An 18,439-nucleotide genomic window follows, 5' to 3' on the forward strand; every position below is an offset into this window, starting at 1 on the left:
TGAGAAGTTATAAATCTCCTAATAACAAAAGTAATCATTGTTGTAGCTCTGCTTCGTGTTCCAATTTATGGTTCAACATTTCAAAAAGATCGGCTTTAAAAATTGGAGCTTCGTTTTCCTACCACTCTGTCTCCTATGCATGTTGATCGCTGTTGAGACTCTAGATCATCATGTTCATCTCTCATCAATCAAATCTCACGGCTCCCCTTTCAAATTTCATGTGACTGACTTCATGGGTCATAACTTTCAGAATTGTCAGAAATAGGCTTAAATTATACTATTACAAACTTTCTGGTGACCAATTAGCGTTTTTAAATTTTGCCGAAAGCAATGGTTATTGTGATTCATCTCACAAGTTAAAAGCTAATAACAAGATGAAATGTCCGAAGAAAAACTCCAGAATTGCTTAAAATGTCGAAACCTTAAGTGAAAAGAAAACCTCATGAGATAGAATCCCAAAGTAAAAATGATAAGACTATTAGGAGAAGTCGCATCTCCTCCAAATATAAACAGTAAAATGGGCTTCAATCAAAAATGACTCATCTAAAACCCCCCAAAGAATATTACAGAAGAAAGCAAGTTTATTATCCACACATACCTATATATATTATAAAGCGAACCCAAAGAAGGAAACATTCCGATGATTCCGGTCACAGCCCTGTAGTAGACGAATACCACCATGGCAGATTGCACTACTATGAGATTTCACTTTTTTCCCCAATGGTCTTAGTAACCACCCATCGGTGGCATTCCATATGGTGGCATTGGAGGCATTCCTGGCATTCCGCCCATTGGTGGTGGCGGACCATACCCACCACCTCCCATTCCTGGCATCGGTGGTGCGGGTAAAGCAAGTGGCAATAATTGGGCGTACATGTTCTGCATTCGAGAAACAGAAACAAGATATAAGTGTGCTATATTGATTTGTTTTTATAACATTTTAAATGTATGATGCCTGAGTGTAGTACCTGTTGGGACATGACATCCTTCTCTTCCTGTTCTTTGGCCTTCACCTCTTTTTGTGCCTCCAGCTTGTCCTTAATTAGCTCATCCACTTTCCCAGAGTATTCTCGGATAAACTACAAAGAAAAAAAGGACGGGATAAAAGAGAGTTGATCTCTATAGCGTTAGTACGGTTCCTATCACATAAGTAGAGACTATCTGAGGGATTTGGAGGATAAATTACCTGGAGGAGATACGGGAAGGCAAAGTCGATCATATTGTTGATCCAAGCAAGTTCTAGAGCAACGTCTGGTCTGATTAAGTCATAGCAGACAAAGAGACATGTAGCAAAGCATTCCTTTTTCCCCTGTGTAATCAGAGCACAACATACAACAAAAGCGAGTATTAATTTCGTCATCAAGACCAATAGACTGTTTTACCGTATTCGGTGAAAACAAAAACAAAAAATTAATGGCTTTCGATGTAAATCTGCTTGAAACCCATCCATACCTGTTCAATGAAGTAGACGAGAAGTTGTTCCGCAAGATCATGGTCGCCAGATTGTGAAGCAGTTTCCATACAGTCCTTGTACATGTTATCTTTCTTTGACAAAGCAATCGATTGCTTCCATCTACCAGCTTTCTTGTAGATATAAGCAGCCACACGTCTCATTTCGACAAGCTCGTGTTTCTCAATCTGTTTTGCACCATCCACATGAAGATAAATTAGTATACAAAGGGAAAATATAAACGTGTTCTCGATAGATAGTTTTAAACTCTTACCTTCTGAGCGAGACCTATCTGGTCAAAACTGTCATGCAAATCGATAGACTCGCGCAACCTGTCATAGTCTTCTTCTTCTACGTATATCTCATTCAGAGCTTCATTTACAGCAGAGACATTGTTGCTCTGAACTGCAACCATGTATGGTTTAATAAGGCGCAAGTGACCAGCCTGAGATCAAAAACAAGAAAAAGAATCATCAGAAATTGATTGTTAAGCCACTGCTGATAAGTTTTAAGGGAAAGTTTTAAATCAATGGTCAGCCTCTAACCTTGCGCATAATATCAACGACACGCGTGTGATCTAACCGCAGAGCAAGCACATTGAGAAGATCGTTGATTATATCAGGATGCTCTTGCAAGTAGAAGTGAACGGCCTTATAGTAAAGCTCAACATTTGCAACCTTGGCAACGATGTCTTTGAATTGCATGTGCTCCCATGCTTCAGGAGAATGGTTCATGACAGTGGTTGCAGCATTATCAAACTCATCATATTGAATGTAAAGATAGGTAAGTTCCTGCCAATGCTGTTGTTCATCACAGGCGCGGATAAGCTTGGGAATATTGAGGCGAGTTGAGAACAATTTGATGTGTTCCATAAGCTTTTCATAACGATATCTGGCGTACAGTACACCCAACTCGGTGAAGATCCCCATGTGCGCACGTTCCAGACCAAGTCCACTCTCCATAAGCGAGATCAATTCATTGAAGCATCCTCTGCTCTGGTAGTACTCGCTCACTTCTTCCAGGTCATCCACCTATCAAAGCACAAAAAGATTACAAAAAGGCATACAAAACTGAAAACTGAAACCAATTAAAAAACTTCTCTGGAGCTAGGATCAAGTATTTATCCACCTGTATGATAATGTTAAGTCCACAGATTTGAGCAAGTCGGAATTCCTCAGCATCAACACAAGCAAAGCAGACTTCCTTCCATGTCTTTGCACTGTTTGCTTTCCTTGCAGCATCAACAGCACCTTGGAACTGTTGCAACTTCACAAGTGTGACGGCTAGCTTGGCCCAATTCGATATGAATGCATAAATTATCTTTGCAGCCTCATACAGAGCTTCGTCATACAAGCGGTCACCAACATTTTGAAGGTTAGCAACGTTGGGCATCAGAATAAATTCTTCAATCTCACCCAACCTTTCAATCTTTGCATAAGCATAGATGAGCTCGCTATCCACCTTGGGTTCCTTCACCTTCTGTCTAACCATCAAAAGGTATCTGACCAAGTCATCATAGACATTAGTATCTTCAGAGGCACGGATGACCTCCAGGAACTGAGTGGCATCATCAGCTCGGATAAAGGACTCAATAGCATCACTGACTAGTCCATCCCTGAGCTGAGCCTTAGCCACTTGACTCCAAACAGAATCTTCTTCGACCCGGAAAGCAAATTCAACAGCACGTTCAATGCTTCTGACATTATCCAACAATACATTGACAGCCTGAACATTTAAGTTAAACTTCTTGAAAATCGCAAATGCTTCCTCGTACAATTGCGCATCAACCGCCACTTCTCCAACAGCTGGACCATCAAAATTATCCAGCCTGTTAATGTAATCCATAACTCTAGACGGATCTGCCTTAATAGCTGTCAGTATAAGCAGATTTTGCAGATTGAAATTTCCACTGAAGGCAGAATTTTGAAGCACAATTTTTTCAAGAAGCTCAATAAGCTCATGCGGCAGATCAGCAGTCATGAATGCTTTAACAGCTGCAGAAACTTGCTCTGGGCTCTTGCTTTCTGGTAAAGCAGTAGACACAACTTGGTCAATAAGTTGCCTCCTATATTCATTTTCTTCCGTAAGAACCTTCTCCCAGAGGTCACCATCCATCCTCTCCACTACGTACCTGCAGTTGTAAAACCGTGTATAAGCAAGCAGTCTACAAAGTAACCAGTGTGGAATAAGTAACAAGTCTGGTAAGCAATGATCAAATACCTGGCTTGTAACTTGAACAAAGAGTTCTTGTTGGTGACATTGATGAGTTCCTCATCACATTGTCCTCGTCTGTATGCCACAACAGCCAGAGTGGGATCACGTTTCTCGCAGTACTTACCCACAACCTTAGAGTCGTAGTAAGGATTGGTGGTCAGGAAATGCTCAGGATTGTTATTACTGTCTATGATAATTTTACCCAAGGCATTATGGACATGCACATCTTGGCTTCCCTCACTAACTAGATGCTCTAAGAACTGAGTGAGGAGCCGGAGTCGATTTCTGAAAACAAAGATACATATTAGAGCCTCAGGAACAAAGAGCATATATATGAACAGACACAAGATGACTAAAAGGATTCGCACCTCTTTTCACATTCCTCGACAAGGGGTTCAACGGGAAGTAATGAACGAACAGAAAGAATGAGGCCTTTTATAAAATCTTCAGGGCATTCGTCATCAAGCAACTGCCCCACAACTAAGGGAGCATTCCCAGGATTCACCTACAAAAGAAATCACACGTAAATAGTGAATGAAAGTTCTACCGTATTTATCAATAGTCTTAAGTAACTACTTACCTTCTGAACGTAACCTTCAATATAACGCAGCATGTTGTTTGTGTAGAGGTAATGAGTAAGATCAGGCACAAAGCCGAAACGATCACAGACATTTATCAAAGGTCGGGCATCAGGAAGCTTAGCTTCCATCAAAAAGTTCTTCGTCTTTTCAGCATCATAAAAGTTAGACTCTCTAGTCACACGCTCAACCTCCTTTATTTGACCAGTCTTGGCAGCTGCTTCAATGTACTTGAAGTGAATCTCAGGATCCTCACTATCACACAGAGGGAAGACATTATACGTCATCAGAATACAAATACAACGATTGTGTTAGTTTGCAGGAATGACAGCAGGTTCTTGATAAATTACCTCATACTCAAATATGAACCTAGGAAAAAGTACAGCCCTTCGTATGACTTAAATTGCTCAAAGAGTTTAATGCATGATTCAACACCAAGTTGCTCACAGTACTCCTTGCAAGCCTGCATAAACATGGACACATCAGTGTCGCATTAAACAATAAAATTCATATGTTACCACATTACAGCACATACCTGAACGATTATCTGAAGGTTGCCTCTCAGGTTGACCAGCAGAAGATCTTTCATGCACTCCATAGCCCACTCGCTAGAAAGAGTACCGAAAAACTCAACAAGAGCCTGGATAATTGAGTAGAGAGATATTCAGCAACTCGAACAGCAAAGAGTTTAGCAAGCAATATTAGTTCAAAGGTAATACCTGTGGCTCAATAGCATGTGTGTTCACAATTACACGTTTGATATCAGGTAACTCTGAGTAATGCTGCCCAAAGCAAATGGAAACTTAGTTAGAGATGAAAAAATACTGCATCTATTAGGCCAAGAAGACATTGAACAAAAACCTTTAAGGATTGGATGTAAAGTCCAGCCTTTTCACAAAGCTGAGCAACACGAGGCCGGTCATAATGGCTGAACATCCCATTTGCTAAGATTGCATCAGCCACATTAGGGAAGGTTACCAAATTGATCTCCAAAACCTGTGTTGACAGTGCACTAAAAGGTCTTAGAAAAGAAGTTAACAAAGAAAAGCACAGAGACGTACAAGGTTGCAACCCTTTTCAACCTTAGTTTGCAGAAACGCATGCTCAGGTAAATTTGGCTTCAGAACATCTAGAAGGAACGCAGTCGCTTCACGGATCAAATTTCTCTGAATATGCAAAAATATAAGTAAATAAGTACAAGATACCTCTAGTAATAACTAGATTCAGTATACAGTATACAGTATATCCTACGTGTTCACCTACCTGAAGGAAAAGATCAGTGATAGTGTTGTAGTCAACTGGACAACCTCCTTCCATTTGGGACATCATTAAAGCAAAATTTACTGCTCCCTGCAATTTGCAGAAAAAAAAAAATTGAAATTTTACAGGGATAAATTAATCAAGAAGAATCAATTTATGACTCTTCTTGTGATACGGAGCAAGAATCTCGTAAACTAGTCCTTCCATGGTTTAATATGTTGCAAGTATCAAAAGTGCACCACACTAACCTGAGGATCCGTACGGAGTATTGTTTGCAGAAGAAACATGTAATCAGGTGTGTACCCAACCTAAAGTCACAACATGAAACAATGACACTTCTTGAGCACAATGACCTTTAAGATAACAACGGAGGGGGGAAAACTTTAAAACTTCATTGTTTACCTGCTTTGAATAAATCAGTATCTTGTCAAACTCCCTTCGCTCTGCAAAAGCTGCAACGACTTTTGGAGTAGCTCTAGCTTTGATGTATATTTTTAGAGCAAGGTCATTATCCACAGTCTGGAACAAAAAAGATTACCGTTACAACATACTAAGGGAGACACAGGAGTAGTTTTAAATGAAAATGGTCATTTTAAGATTACCTTGACAAGGTCTCCGAGTTCTTCACTGCATTCTAACTTATCCTCTGCCAACCAGTTTTCCAAGAGGTTCTTCTTGTTTTGATTCACAACAAGCCGAGATAGTTCCAAAGACTCATATGCATTGAGCTTCCCTCTAGTCAAAAGGGTCCCAAAATACTGTAACAATGGAGGAGTTTGCCCTGCTTGTACAGGAACACTCTGCAAAATTGTATAGTGTAATGTTGTAGTTTCATCATATTATAGTAGACAACACGTTCACAGACGATTCTTTGTTTGAATTGGAAAAGATACCTGGAATTTAGCCACCGTATCAGGTGTCCGTAGAATACCCTGAGGAGATTCAGCAGCAAGCTCGGCAGCCTCCTTGTACTTTGTTTGAGCAAATAACTCTTGGAACCGCTGGACAACCTGTAACATCCAAGATGAATATAAATTTGCATCCACAAATGTGATACAAGCAGTGGGTTTGGAGGTCGAAGGAGTTTGTTTATGACCAAATTGAATATGGGATTGGGATATTTACCAAGTGTTCTAAAGTTACTAGGGTTTTATCAATGGTTTAAATATGATCTAGTCTGTATCTGTATAAGATATCTTAGGAGTTTGGAAGAGGTTTATCATCAAACTCCTTAGGTTTTCGTAATCCCAACATTATCAGCTACCCCCTCCGTTTCAGATTAAGTGTTTTAGACTAAATTTTTTTGTTTCAAAACAAGTGTCATTTACGATTCAATGAAATTTTGATATGAAATCAACTATTTTACTCCAATGTAATATTAATTAACCATGTGACATAAAATAGAAATCCAAGAGGCAATTGTTTTCTACGGATATATTAGAACATTTACTTATTCCTTCTTTTGCTTGAATATGTAAAAAATGATAAATGACACTTGATTATACGGAGGGAGCCTTAAATATCAATTTCTAATTTTCTACATTATTGGTATTTATCGGCAATATTTACTTCACCAAGAAAATAGATCCACACATCTGATCCAAAATAAATATCCCATACCAGATTTTCTGCACCAGGGAGGTTTCCTCTCTTAGCAAGATTGACAGCAAGCTCCAAATTGTTCAACTGTGATACAAAAGCATAGATTTCTTAGCATGTCAGGATGAATAGATAGATTATATAGAGAAAAACAGAATAAGAGATGAACATACTTGACCACTAATAAAAGGTATTATGGTGGCCTCATTTACTGTTGCCAAAAGAACTTGTCCTCGCCTATTAATGGCATAGAAACCCCCAGCTGCGGAAGCTTCAGATGTTAAGAAAATGGGGTCCGGACTAATCCGATTTCTGTAGATAGCAGAAGCTGTCTCTAGATCATACACAAACAGCAGGCCAAGCTTGGTGATGACATATATCAAGTGAAACTTGTGAGAGACCTGCCGGGAAAAAAAATTCGTGTCATGAATTTACACAAGAAAATTACTGAAGTTAATTGAACGTCTAATGCAACTACAAACCTGCATGGCCACAGGAAAATCATCAGCAAAATCTGGAGGGAAAAAGAGATCTGCCTGCTTTTTAGTAAATGATGGTTTTCCTGCAAAAAAATGACGCACACCTTTAGACGTCAGACGAATACCAACTACCAATAACCATGAAAATAAAGAGCAGTTAAGGAAGCTAACCTGGTTGGGCACCAAGCTCAATGACATGCAACTTTGATGTTATCTGCCCAGCATTAAAGCTCTTGCTTGCAAAGGATATAAGAATAGAAGGATTTTCATTCCCAGGGACCTACCAACCATTAATAACGTTGCTTGTTATACTACATTTCAAGATCCGACCATGAATAAACTAACAATAGAACCACATAGTTACCTTAAACTGAGCAAATGACGCAGCATGTGCTTCAAGGGCCTGGCTCCGTTGTTGATCCACAGAGAAAAGCTGCATATTTCCCTTGACCAGTTGTGGTCTCTACAGAAGAAAATGATGTAACGATCCAGTCAAAAATGTACAACATGACTGCCCTTATGATGTCTTAATTCAACCTAATACGTGGTGAAGGAAACCTACCTCAGGAGAGCCAGGAGCAATTCCAATCAAGACCAACCACTTCTCATTAGGAGAGCACTTATAGTTTATAATTTGATTGTTTGCCAAATTGGCCGTTCTGTCAAACATCTTAACTGGCTCAGAATCACCTGGAAATATCGGAACAAAAAATGAGAAACAACATATACATGATAATGTGAAGAAGAGGACAGTAAGTTAAAGATACAAAACCTTCAATCGACCAATGATACACAGAAGTTTGTGTGACCAGCCCCAGCATCTTTGGTGTGATCCACTTCCAAAAAGCAACCTATAAAACATCAGTGAGACCAGTAAAATCAGAGACTGTATGAAATATACAACATGAAAGATAATTGGGTTACAAATTGTTTGCTTTAACACTCACCTGCTCAGGCATCTGATGTGATTTCAACTTTGCTTTTGCTTCGATGTTAAATATCTGTAGATGATCCTGAGTAGTTCCTGGGACTTGAGCTATATACGATTTAAGAAAAAAGTGAGTAACAAAGTAAGCAAGATATAAGTAATAGCCAATATAAGGAAACATCAACACTAAACTAGAATTTCTAATTTAACTTAATTAAACTTGAGACACAACATGCCACAAGAATATAACACATGTTGGAAAACATGGAACTTAACACTGATATTTTCTACAACATTAAACATGCTATCAACCCAAGTCCCGAAGAAGAGTATCGGACTAAAACATAAACTCGATGACTGTAGCTACGTTTTCATACTGATTTGATAAATAGATTTTCTATCAATTGATGTATCACAACATGGTCAGCGTCATCTAAACTTCAAATAACTAAAAAAAACGTTCTATCAAAATAATAAATAGCATAAGTAGTTAACAAAAATGAAGTAGAAGTTATCAACGGTAATTCTGGAGAAAACTTCAACAGGAAACACTTATGGGTGTTATAACTGATAATACACTTCAAAAGGAAACTCTTAAGGGTGTTATAAGTGATAATACGACGCAAGTTTCTTTCGATTGAAGGAAACAACCGTTAAAATACCTTTTAAGGCAAGGATCCTAGAGTTTGGGTTCATAAGAGCAGAATCAGCAGTTATAGGTCTCCTTAAAGGCTGCATCGGCATATTCATATCGATAATAACAACACTGTTCTGCGGTGCCGTCTCCCGTACACAAATGTACTTGTCAGACTCCATAGTAACATTTGTGAAAGTGATGAATTGTTGGTTGATCCCAATGCTCGGAAGCTGGAAATATACCAAAACAAAAAACGTCAGTTTAGGCATAGTTCACTAACTTAGTTTACAAGATCCGAGTAACTAAGCACACTGCACAACACAATAACTTCGAAATACACAGCTAGATACATTCAGGTAACACAGATCTGAGACTGAGCGTACGTATAGAGAATCTGATCATAGAGAAAACGAATCATAAACTGACTAAACAAACAACGATCGAGTAGAATTCAAAACAGTGTGAGCAGAACCAAATCGTAAGAAATCAGAGAGTACAACTACATAAACAAGTTAATCGTACAAAATTTTCAGCTCGATTTACAAAAGGAGGAACGGAGAACTCACCGTTAGGACCTCCTTCATGATGATGGGGGCGTTAGCTGCCGCCATGTTTGACCTCAGATCGCGGCAAGAGAATCCGGGGCCAAAATCAGATCGACGGCCGGGACGGGACCGTCAACGGCCAAGAGAGAGGAGCGATGCGAGAGAAACTAGAGAAGATTTGAAATCGCAGCCAGATCTGAGGTAAGTGAAGGAGAGAGAGGTGGTGATGGTGGTGGTGGAAGATAGAGATTCCTTTTTTTTTAATTTATCTTTTTCGTTTTTTGAAAGTGAGAATGAGGAAACAGCGATCCAATCGGAGTCACTCGTCGAATATAAGGAGGGTGTGGAGAAGGAGACGACGTGCTACAAAGCTTTAGTGCCTGAGCTGTACGATGTGCTTTTTTTTTTTTTTGCCCGGATCGTTGTCGGGTCGGGTTCTAGAACCGCGTAATCAACGGGTCGGGTTTTGTCACGAAGCAGTACTTTTTGGGAATTTTATGAGTATGTTTTGAGCAATGGTCAATAATAATATTCGTCTTTTTATATGTTGATTTCATAAAAACAGAGCCGTGCGAATGTCAATAATTATAAGAAACGAACAAAAATAAAATGCCTCTATTTAAATTATACAAAATAAAATGTTGTAAAAATTAATCAGAGTGTCATATAATAAAAATAAATAAAGAGACAAACTGAAACGAAATATTAGTTCTTAAACAATAATATAATATGATTTGATAAATTCAATTATTAAAAAAATAGAGTAAATAGAGATAGTAAATAAAAAATAGTTTTAATTTGATATAACCAATTTGGTGAAAAGACGTTGAAAGAAAAATTTGTCACTGTGTTACCATAAAATCAAAAGATGAGAAAGCCTTAACGACCAAATAAAAAGTTATCAAAAATGAATTTGTAATCCTAATTGTTTAACTAAGCATAGAGTATGTCATATAACTAGTTCTTTTTAATTAATTAATATAATAAACCTATGTTTAAAATTGGATTGTAGAAATCCATATTTTGTTTCTAACACTGTAACTTGTAAGAAAAATTTATGAGCACATATTTCCATAGTTATATATTTTTATAAGGGATAAACTACATGACATAATTAAACTATATGCCCTTATTTAAAAAAAAAATTGGATGCCACAAACGACCGCTTCTTTTTTTATAACTGTTGCCGGCTCTGCATAAAAAGAATGTTTGCATGTCGATTTTATATTTTTTCCATCTGAAACAAAAAATAGGAACGAAGTTTGAAAGAAAATTTAGGTATGATAATAAGATAAAAAGTTTGCTTTGTTCCACACCGATATCATATATAGTTAAAAAAAAAAAACTATTTTTACGTTTTAAAGTACAACTTTCTTTTTTCACAGTCCAAAACATATAGTATATGATTTTCTATATGGTATGAATAATCTAGTAAAATGTCAATTTCAATATGGAGGTAAATGTTATACAAAAGTTTCTACTATTTCTTATCGAGTTTATGTAGAGAAAAATTTATAATATGATCTAAAATTTATTAATCATACGCATTGATTTAAGTGTTAAGAAATTACGTTAATTTAAGTCTTTATATTGTTGTACTATTACTATTTATATATAACTTTAGCTCGAACTATATACGTGTTTGATTGGGCAAAGAGTTAATTTGTGTCACGGTCTAGTTATAGCAAAAAAATGATCACCTTCAGAAACAAAAATTATCTCGCACTGCATGTGGCCATCTGTTAGGCACTTTTGTCATGTCCGGATTATATAATTCTACTCCAACGCAGGGGCGGACCCACGTTCAGTAGAGGGGGTGCAAGTGCACCACATAAAAGTATAAAATGCTTAGTTTATGTATATTACTTAGTGATGTAAGTAGTCTAGTGGTCAATAGTGCACCCCATAATATTTGAGGTAAAGAGTTCAAACCTCCAATTAAACACTTTTGAGTTTTTTTTGAGTTTTTTTTGCACCCCCTCAAAAGATTTGCTGGATCCGCCAACGTCATGTGTAGTAAAATAATGGAAGTCTAGCTTTAAACGTCATCGAAAGACTTATTAATATATACATTGAGACATATATTCTTCTATTTAAGATCTACGACTTGAGTTGAGTATGATAGAGTCGTTGATGTAAGTATGTAACCAACAATTTCGATCTTAATAAAGATCGTGACAGTTTCGAAATACGAGAAAAAATGTTTTGAAACTTTGAATGATGGTCGAAATAAAGGAATAATCAAAATGGAACAGAACATGCTCCGAACTGAATCGAACAAAAACAAAAAACAACAAAATTTCAATGCAAAAATGCTAATAATCCGCTGCAAAAAATCAGAAGACTTTGAGGAAAACAAAAAAGTAACAACAAAACCGACTCTAGGTACTCAACCTAGGAAACAAACAAATCAAACATCAGTTCTTCAATCTTTATAAGATTTGATTCGGTATCTGTCAAGTGGATCCCTGAAGAAGAGACGTTCTTGGTACACTCTCCATGCGTACTCCTTGAAACAAAAAGATTTGAATGCCCTTTTCTCATCGCTTCTTGCTCCTCCATCTCCCTCCTCCTCTGCATACTCTTCTTCTTTGTCACCGTCACTAATCATATCTTTCAATGGAGAAACCATAGTGTCCATGGGAAGTGTAAGCATCAATGTCATTGTCACACACTTTTTTGGACCATCGTTTTGTCCCGAACACAACACCGGTCGATATTTAACTCTTTTGACCTCTCCGTTTCTCCAAACCTACAAATTTTAAGTTGTTTGTTAGTTTGTCAAAATTTGAAACTAAATAAGACTATATATAGTATTGTAGAAAGCTTATATACATATTTTGACTAAAAAGAGAAGTATATTTAAAAATCCCAAATTTCCAAAGTCCTAATTTCTTTCCCAATACAGGTTTTGACCTAATTAAAACACATCTCCCTTTAAAATTTTCCCCGCTCCTCCTCCACAAATTTTTGTTGTATACAACAAGAAATATATATCGGAAATATACAAATCCTTGTTCTCTTTTTGATCAATAATGTTAAGACAGCGAATTAACGCCATAGTGGAACAAAGTTCTGTTCCATCAGAAAAGCTAAGCTGATAATGCGATAATTGTTTAAAGATTTTTATAATAAGAAGATTACTAATTAACTAATAGCTGCTTAAAAATAATATTAGTTAATCAATAAAAAGAGAACTACTAACCTGAGCAATGTCACCTAACGTCACAAGAACAGAGTCAACTCCGGGCAAAACGGACACCCAGCCAGACTCGGTCAGCAAACAATACTTGTCCTCCCTTACCTGATACTGTAAACATACAACAAAGGGATAAAATCCGTTGGTTATCTCCGGTTCATCATCAGGAACACCTTGGTTAAGCCACATCAGAGTATTAAACCGGGTTGCGTCATATTCGAATCCTAGTGCGTTAGCCAGCATCTCTACCGTCTTCAGTCCAACTTTCTCTAGAGTCCGAGTAAACTCGCGGAGGGAAATCAGGTTCAACTCACTCGACTCGTTTGAGCAGTCGGCGTCAAGGCAAAGCGACGGCGTTTCAGCATCGGCTTCGTATCCCAGCGGCCAGTTTTTTGGAAACGACGTTTCTTTCTTCTCTTCACTGAGGTCTAAGAGCGAGAGCGAGTCAGACTCGGCTGCTTCAGCGAGTCCAGAAGGGATAACAATATCGGAGTCATCGATAGAGAGTTGGAAATATCCAAAATCAGCAGCGGCGGAGATAAGATCGTCCCAGCTTTCTCGTTCTCCGGCGGAGAGAGATACCATCGGAAGAGAAGCGATGGAGGATGCGGGAGCGTCGGAGAAGCGGCGGTTGGGGAGTGAAAGCAAAGGAGGGAGACGGTTGAAAAGGCTGGAGAGAGCGTCGACTGCTGTTTCCGATTTTTTGGTGGTGTTGGGATGTGAACATGACGGAGTTGGTGGAGGCGCCACCGTGGCTCCACCGTGTTTTTTCGAAGGTTGGTGGTGGTTGAGGTGAACTGAAGAGGAAGCCATTTGAAAAGATGGATGTGACTTTAGAAGAGGCAGAGCTATTCTCCTTATTATAAGAGTATAGAACAGTATCACTAAATAGTATTGCTTCTACGCAAACGCAAGTACGTGTAACTTGCTTCTACGCAATGGAATATATAAAGGTTTACTCACACTCGTGGGATTATGTATAACCTAATTTCCTAGATTGATTATTACTAGACACCCAAATTCTACCATATTGTTTGTACAAATGAAAACAATACCACTAAATAAGTTCATTTATCATGTGTGTGGTTTTTTTAATGACATGAACTTTGCAAGTGGATTTTACAATTATTATGTTAATATTTTTCCGATAACACATTTCTTACATGCATATTTGTTTAAATTAAATGTGGCAAATATTATTGATACGCAATTTGCGATTACAGTTTTCGCCAGTTTTGATCAAGCAGAATAGAGGAATAATCAAACGAGTAATTCTTTTTAAGCTGAACCGATAAAATCGACCCTTATATGCGTTATATATATACAATTTTTGTAGTCGCAAAGTTCAGAAGTAAATATACCAGAAAACATGATAAAACCATCTAGATACAAAATCGGTGTTGTTTGAATCGTTGTTAGATAAGAGAAATATGTAACAAAATACAGAAAACCTTTTATAGTAAAAAATTGGGTAAAAAAATTCTCGTTTTTGACATTACCACAAATGTTTTATTTTGAATTTTTTAAAACATGTATTTTCATGTGTTTATTAACCATGTTTACTTGTGTATGCGTGTATCCATTTGAAACTTAAAATAAATATGATAAAAATTTACCTGCATAAATATTGCTAGCCGATGACAAAAAGAAAAGAAAAAAAAAATGCTAGCTAATAGTATATAATAGTTGGAAACTGCCGATTTGGTAGTGTGCATCATTACTTTCAAGTTTCAACCATTTAAGCTTCTTCTTCTTTCGTTATCCCCCTACATTTCAGCTCAAGTCTGAAGCTAACTCTGACTTTTATTTTACTTGTTAGAACTTGGAAGTGATGCTTGTTCGTTCTCTCTCATTCATTCCTATAAGCATATATATATATATATATATATATATATATATATCTCTTCTCTTACAATGAAAAAAAGAAACATACAATTAACGCCTGCGCAACACACAATGACCACATTCTTCTCCACACTTAGCTTCAGAGTCAGACCACATCTTCACTATTTGTTTTGTAAACAAGGCCATCTTCCTAAATTCAGGCCACATTTTTGTCCTCAAATCCTCGACTTGCTCAGGATTCCTCAAAACATCTATTTCAATCTAAAAACAACACAGAGAGATGATGAAATAATAACGCACAAAGTAATTAATTTGCTTATATTTCAGTATTGAAAGTATTCAAATTGCTTACCTGTTGTCGTAGCTCCTCATATTTAGCTACTTTACCTCCATAGAAATAATAACCTTATTACAATACAAAAAAAGTAGCTGATTACAAAATCGATGGAAGGAATTATTAAATCTTTATCAGAAAATCTTTGGTCTCTTTATACCTGAGATCAATCCCAGAATCCCTCCTGTACCTTGAATTAAGAACATAGCTACAAAAAGACCAAACTTTGATTTATTTTTCTAACTTTGAATTTACATCACAAAACCCAACACACACACTCTCTCTCGAATGAATTCAAAGAACGTTACCTTTGCTACTACCGGCGGTTGAAGATAAATTGCGGCGGGACCGGGACGCCTTAGAGAAATTGCGGCACTGATTAAAGTTTTAAGTCTTTTGTTCAGGAGATTGCACAAAGGGACGAAAAAAAAAAAGAAGAAGAAGATAATGAAAATCAGATATTCGATTTACCTGCGCAAATATCGATCTCATATTCCTATTCGGCGACATGATCGGGAAATTTAGGGTTCGTTCGTTGTTCTTCGTCGCTGATTTGTGATTTCCTCTTCAGAAAGGGGGAATCGTAATGTCTTGTGAATTCTGTGGTTAAATGGGCCGCCTATACTGTTGGGCCTTAGGCAGTTCGACATTTCTTAGAAAAAACATCTGTAGGCGAAATCATTCCACCTTTATATTACCTTTTTCACTTTTTTGCTGGTTTTTCTTCTAAATAAGATTTTAATACTTCTCACTGTTTATAGGTGTGGGTCAACGAGTTGAGGCCAGATTTTCACCTCGTCCCAACTAATATAATTGAATACCTTAGGAAGTAATTTAGATACTCTTCTAGATCGTTTGAAACAAAAAAAAATACTCAGGCCAAGAAAGTTAGGCTAACACATGAAGAAATCATTTCTCAAAGAGGCATCGGATGGATCCCTCTGTAAATAAATGAAGAAACAAGGCAACATCACAAATTCACAACCATATATTACTAAAAAAATTTCTACACAGCGTCAAAAGAAAAAACGTTACACATAGAGTTAACATCACCACACAACCATAGATTAGTTAGAAGTAGCAGGTATTAAAATCCGAAAGACAACTGAAAGACGAATTATTCTGAATTCTATCCTTTGAGGAGCCAATCACGCACATAATCACGCACATCAGCCAGCATCGACTGAAATAATTGAAAATCAGAGAGAGAGAGAGAAACATAAAAAAAAAAAAAACAAATGTTAGAACAAAAATTGGAATCCCAAAATGTCTTAATTAAGATAATAAATTACATACCGGTGCAACACCACCACGTTGTTCCAGATCCCTCACGATAGTTCGACGGTACTCCAGTAACTCGATAGACGCTGAGGTGTGGATAAAAAAGGCAAGCAGAAATCACGATTTTGCTCCCAAACAAAAAAATAAAAAATTTGAGAAATCTCAAAATTAATATAGTGAAAAATCTCAAACATTACCCAAAATACCGAAAGCAAAATTTCCATAAGCTAATGATGACATAAAACCCTTCAACTTAGACTCACCGCCGCTGGCTACAATAGCTCTTCCGGATCCTGAAATTGAAAGAAAGTAGAATCATGATATGCTCCTCACTCACGAATTTGATAGATTTTTTCGTAAGGAAGAAGAGAAAGGTTACCATTGCTAACAACACTAGAGCGGCTAGACCTCGTTGAGAAATTTCGGCACTGTAAAATTCCATCTTGTTTTCAGTAGAAGATCATACAAAAGAGAAGGAGTCAATAAGTAACAAAAGATGAAATCTACGATTTTTTTACCTGCGTGATTACGCTTCTCAGATTGTTGTTCAGCGGCATGATCGAATAATTTAGGGTTCGCTCTTTCTTTCTTCCTCTTCTTCTTTTGTCCTTGATTTGGGATTTTTTCTCAGAAAGAAAAAAGAAAAATGTCGGATCTCTTGAGGGTTTTGTGGTTTAATGGGCTTATACTACTGGGCCCTAGCCCGACCGTTACCAATATATTGTTTATATATTTATCCCTTAATTAGTTTAAATTTAATTTACTAATCTATGAATTACAAGTTTTTTTTTGTTGAATCAAATTCGATAAAAACTTAAATTCCCAAATTCAGTTCCATTGTTATTCAATTTATGTCGACATTCACTTGTAATTTTAGTACTTGGATGCATGTAGGAAAATGATATATAGTTGGAAACACCCAATTTGGTAGTCAAAAATTATTTTCCACTTATGTTTATAAATAAGTCCAATTATATATAACAAAATTTCATAAAAATATTTTTATATTTATTCGGATGTAAAAGTCCACGTTTTCTTACAGGCCGTTAAACATATTTCAAAATTTAACAAAAATATGATTTGCACTTGTAATATTCATTTAATATTTTACTTAGAACAACTCCCAAAACTTGAGAAATTTATATTATCACATACAGTATATTTGTACTCTGTAATTTATTTACTGCAAGAATTATGAAACTAGTTGATAAAACTCTGTAATTATTTGTAAGGCTGTTACTGCACACATTCCATATTCTTCCTTAATCAGACTCAGACCATATCTTTTCCATATTTATAAACCATGTCATTTTCCTTATCTTCCTGAATTCAGGCCACATTTTTTCTCTTAGATCCTCAACTTTCGCAAGACCCCCAAAAACTTCCCTCACAACCTGAAAAAAAAAAAAAAACACACAAACAGAGAGATGATGAAACAATGCACAATGTAAATTCAATTTGCTTAAATTTTATTTGTTGTTGTGGTTAAAACTATTCAATTGCTTACCTGTTGTCGCTGCTCCTCACGTTCCTCTAATTTTCCTCCATACAGAATGTAAGCTTTAACACAAAATTAAATTGATTAAATAGACTCGTCGATTAAAGGAATTATTAAATCTTATCAGGAATCTTTGGTCTCTTTAGAAATCTTTGTCTCCTCCATACCTGAGGTCAATCCGAGAGTCCCTCCTGTACCTTGAATTAAGAACCTAGCTACCTTGGACCCTAGAATCACAAAATCGATAAACTTTTGATTTATTTTTTTCTAATATACCTCCAGACTACAGTTACATCGAAACCCAACACACACACTCGCGAATTCTCACAGAACGTTACCTTTGCTACTATCGGATGAAGATAAATTGCGGCGGGACTGGGAGAATTTGCGGCACTGTAAAGTTTCGTTTAATAGATCGATCGCACAAAAGTGGAAAGAAGAAGAAGAAGAAAACAAAACGCTAACGATAATCAGATCTTCGATTTATCTGCGCAAATATCGATCTCATATATTCGACGACATGATTGGGAAATTTAGGGTTCGTTCGTTGTTCTTCGTCGCTGATTTGTGATTTCCTCTTCGGAAGGGGCGG

General features: G+C 36.9%; 4 protein-coding genes and 1 long non-coding RNA gene across 5 annotated transcripts; all 5 read right to left on the minus strand.

Moving 5' to 3' along the window:
• LOC104745307 (clathrin heavy chain 1-like) lies at nucleotides 381–10,041 on the minus strand. The gene is made up of 30 exons (XM_010466507.2): nucleotides 9,712–10,041; nucleotides 9,171–9,375; nucleotides 8,528–8,616; nucleotides 8,353–8,431; nucleotides 8,143–8,270; nucleotides 7,945–8,043; nucleotides 7,752–7,860; nucleotides 7,584–7,663; nucleotides 7,275–7,502; nucleotides 7,123–7,188; nucleotides 6,396–6,512; nucleotides 6,105–6,302; nucleotides 5,905–6,021; nucleotides 5,751–5,810; nucleotides 5,506–5,592; nucleotides 5,325–5,408; nucleotides 5,104–5,238; nucleotides 4,962–5,024; nucleotides 4,778–4,882; nucleotides 4,593–4,705; nucleotides 4,245–4,497; nucleotides 4,033–4,169; nucleotides 3,671–3,949; nucleotides 2,579–3,581; nucleotides 1,996–2,481; nucleotides 1,725–1,895; nucleotides 1,453–1,638; nucleotides 1,187–1,309; nucleotides 969–1,079; nucleotides 381–879 (listed from the first exon to the last, which is right to left on the minus strand). The coding sequence occupies exons 1-30, from the start codon at nucleotides 9,754–9,756 to the stop codon at nucleotides 727–729; spliced, it is 5,109 nt and encodes a 1,702-aa protein (XP_010464809.1). The 5' UTR covers nucleotides 9,757–10,041; the 3' UTR covers nucleotides 381–726.
• On the minus strand, nucleotides 11,892–13,748 carry LOC104745308. The gene is made up of 2 exons (XM_010466508.2): nucleotides 12,896–13,748; nucleotides 11,892–12,442 (listed from the first exon to the last, which is right to left on the minus strand). Exons 1-2 carry the CDS (start codon nucleotides 13,700–13,702, stop codon nucleotides 12,116–12,118), a joined length of 1,134 nt encoding a protein of 377 aa, XP_010464810.1. The 5' UTR covers nucleotides 13,703–13,748; the 3' UTR covers nucleotides 11,892–12,115.
• LOC104745310 lies at nucleotides 14,581–15,697 on the minus strand. Its single transcript, XM_010466509.2, has 5 exons — nucleotides 15,540–15,697; nucleotides 15,377–15,443; nucleotides 15,229–15,276; nucleotides 15,087–15,139; nucleotides 14,581–14,995 (listed from the first exon to the last, which is right to left on the minus strand). Exons 1-5 carry the CDS (start codon nucleotides 15,576–15,578, stop codon nucleotides 14,825–14,827), a joined length of 378 nt encoding a protein of 125 aa, XP_010464811.1. The 5' UTR covers nucleotides 15,579–15,697; the 3' UTR covers nucleotides 14,581–14,824.
• LOC104745311 lies at nucleotides 16,035–16,989 on the minus strand. The gene is made up of 5 exons (XM_010466510.2): nucleotides 16,868–16,989; nucleotides 16,729–16,777; nucleotides 16,547–16,642; nucleotides 16,365–16,435; nucleotides 16,035–16,251 (listed from the first exon to the last, which is right to left on the minus strand). Exons 1-5 carry the CDS (start codon nucleotides 16,904–16,906, stop codon nucleotides 16,198–16,200), a joined length of 309 nt encoding a protein of 102 aa, XP_010464812.1. The 5' UTR covers nucleotides 16,907–16,989; the 3' UTR covers nucleotides 16,035–16,197.
• On the minus strand, nucleotides 17,438–18,433 carry LOC104745312. Its single transcript, XR_760742.1, has 4 exons — nucleotides 18,186–18,433; nucleotides 18,015–18,074; nucleotides 17,857–17,909; nucleotides 17,438–17,743 (listed from the first exon to the last, which is right to left on the minus strand). It is a non-coding gene; the product is annotated as an uncharacterized LOC104745312 (long non-coding RNA).

This window comes from Camelina sativa, chromosome 15 (genome assembly GCF_000633955.1).
Source record: "Camelina sativa cultivar DH55 chromosome 15, Cs, whole genome shotgun sequence".
In the NCBI taxonomy this organism is placed as follows: Eukaryota; Viridiplantae; Streptophyta; class Magnoliopsida; order Brassicales; family Brassicaceae; genus Camelina; species Camelina sativa.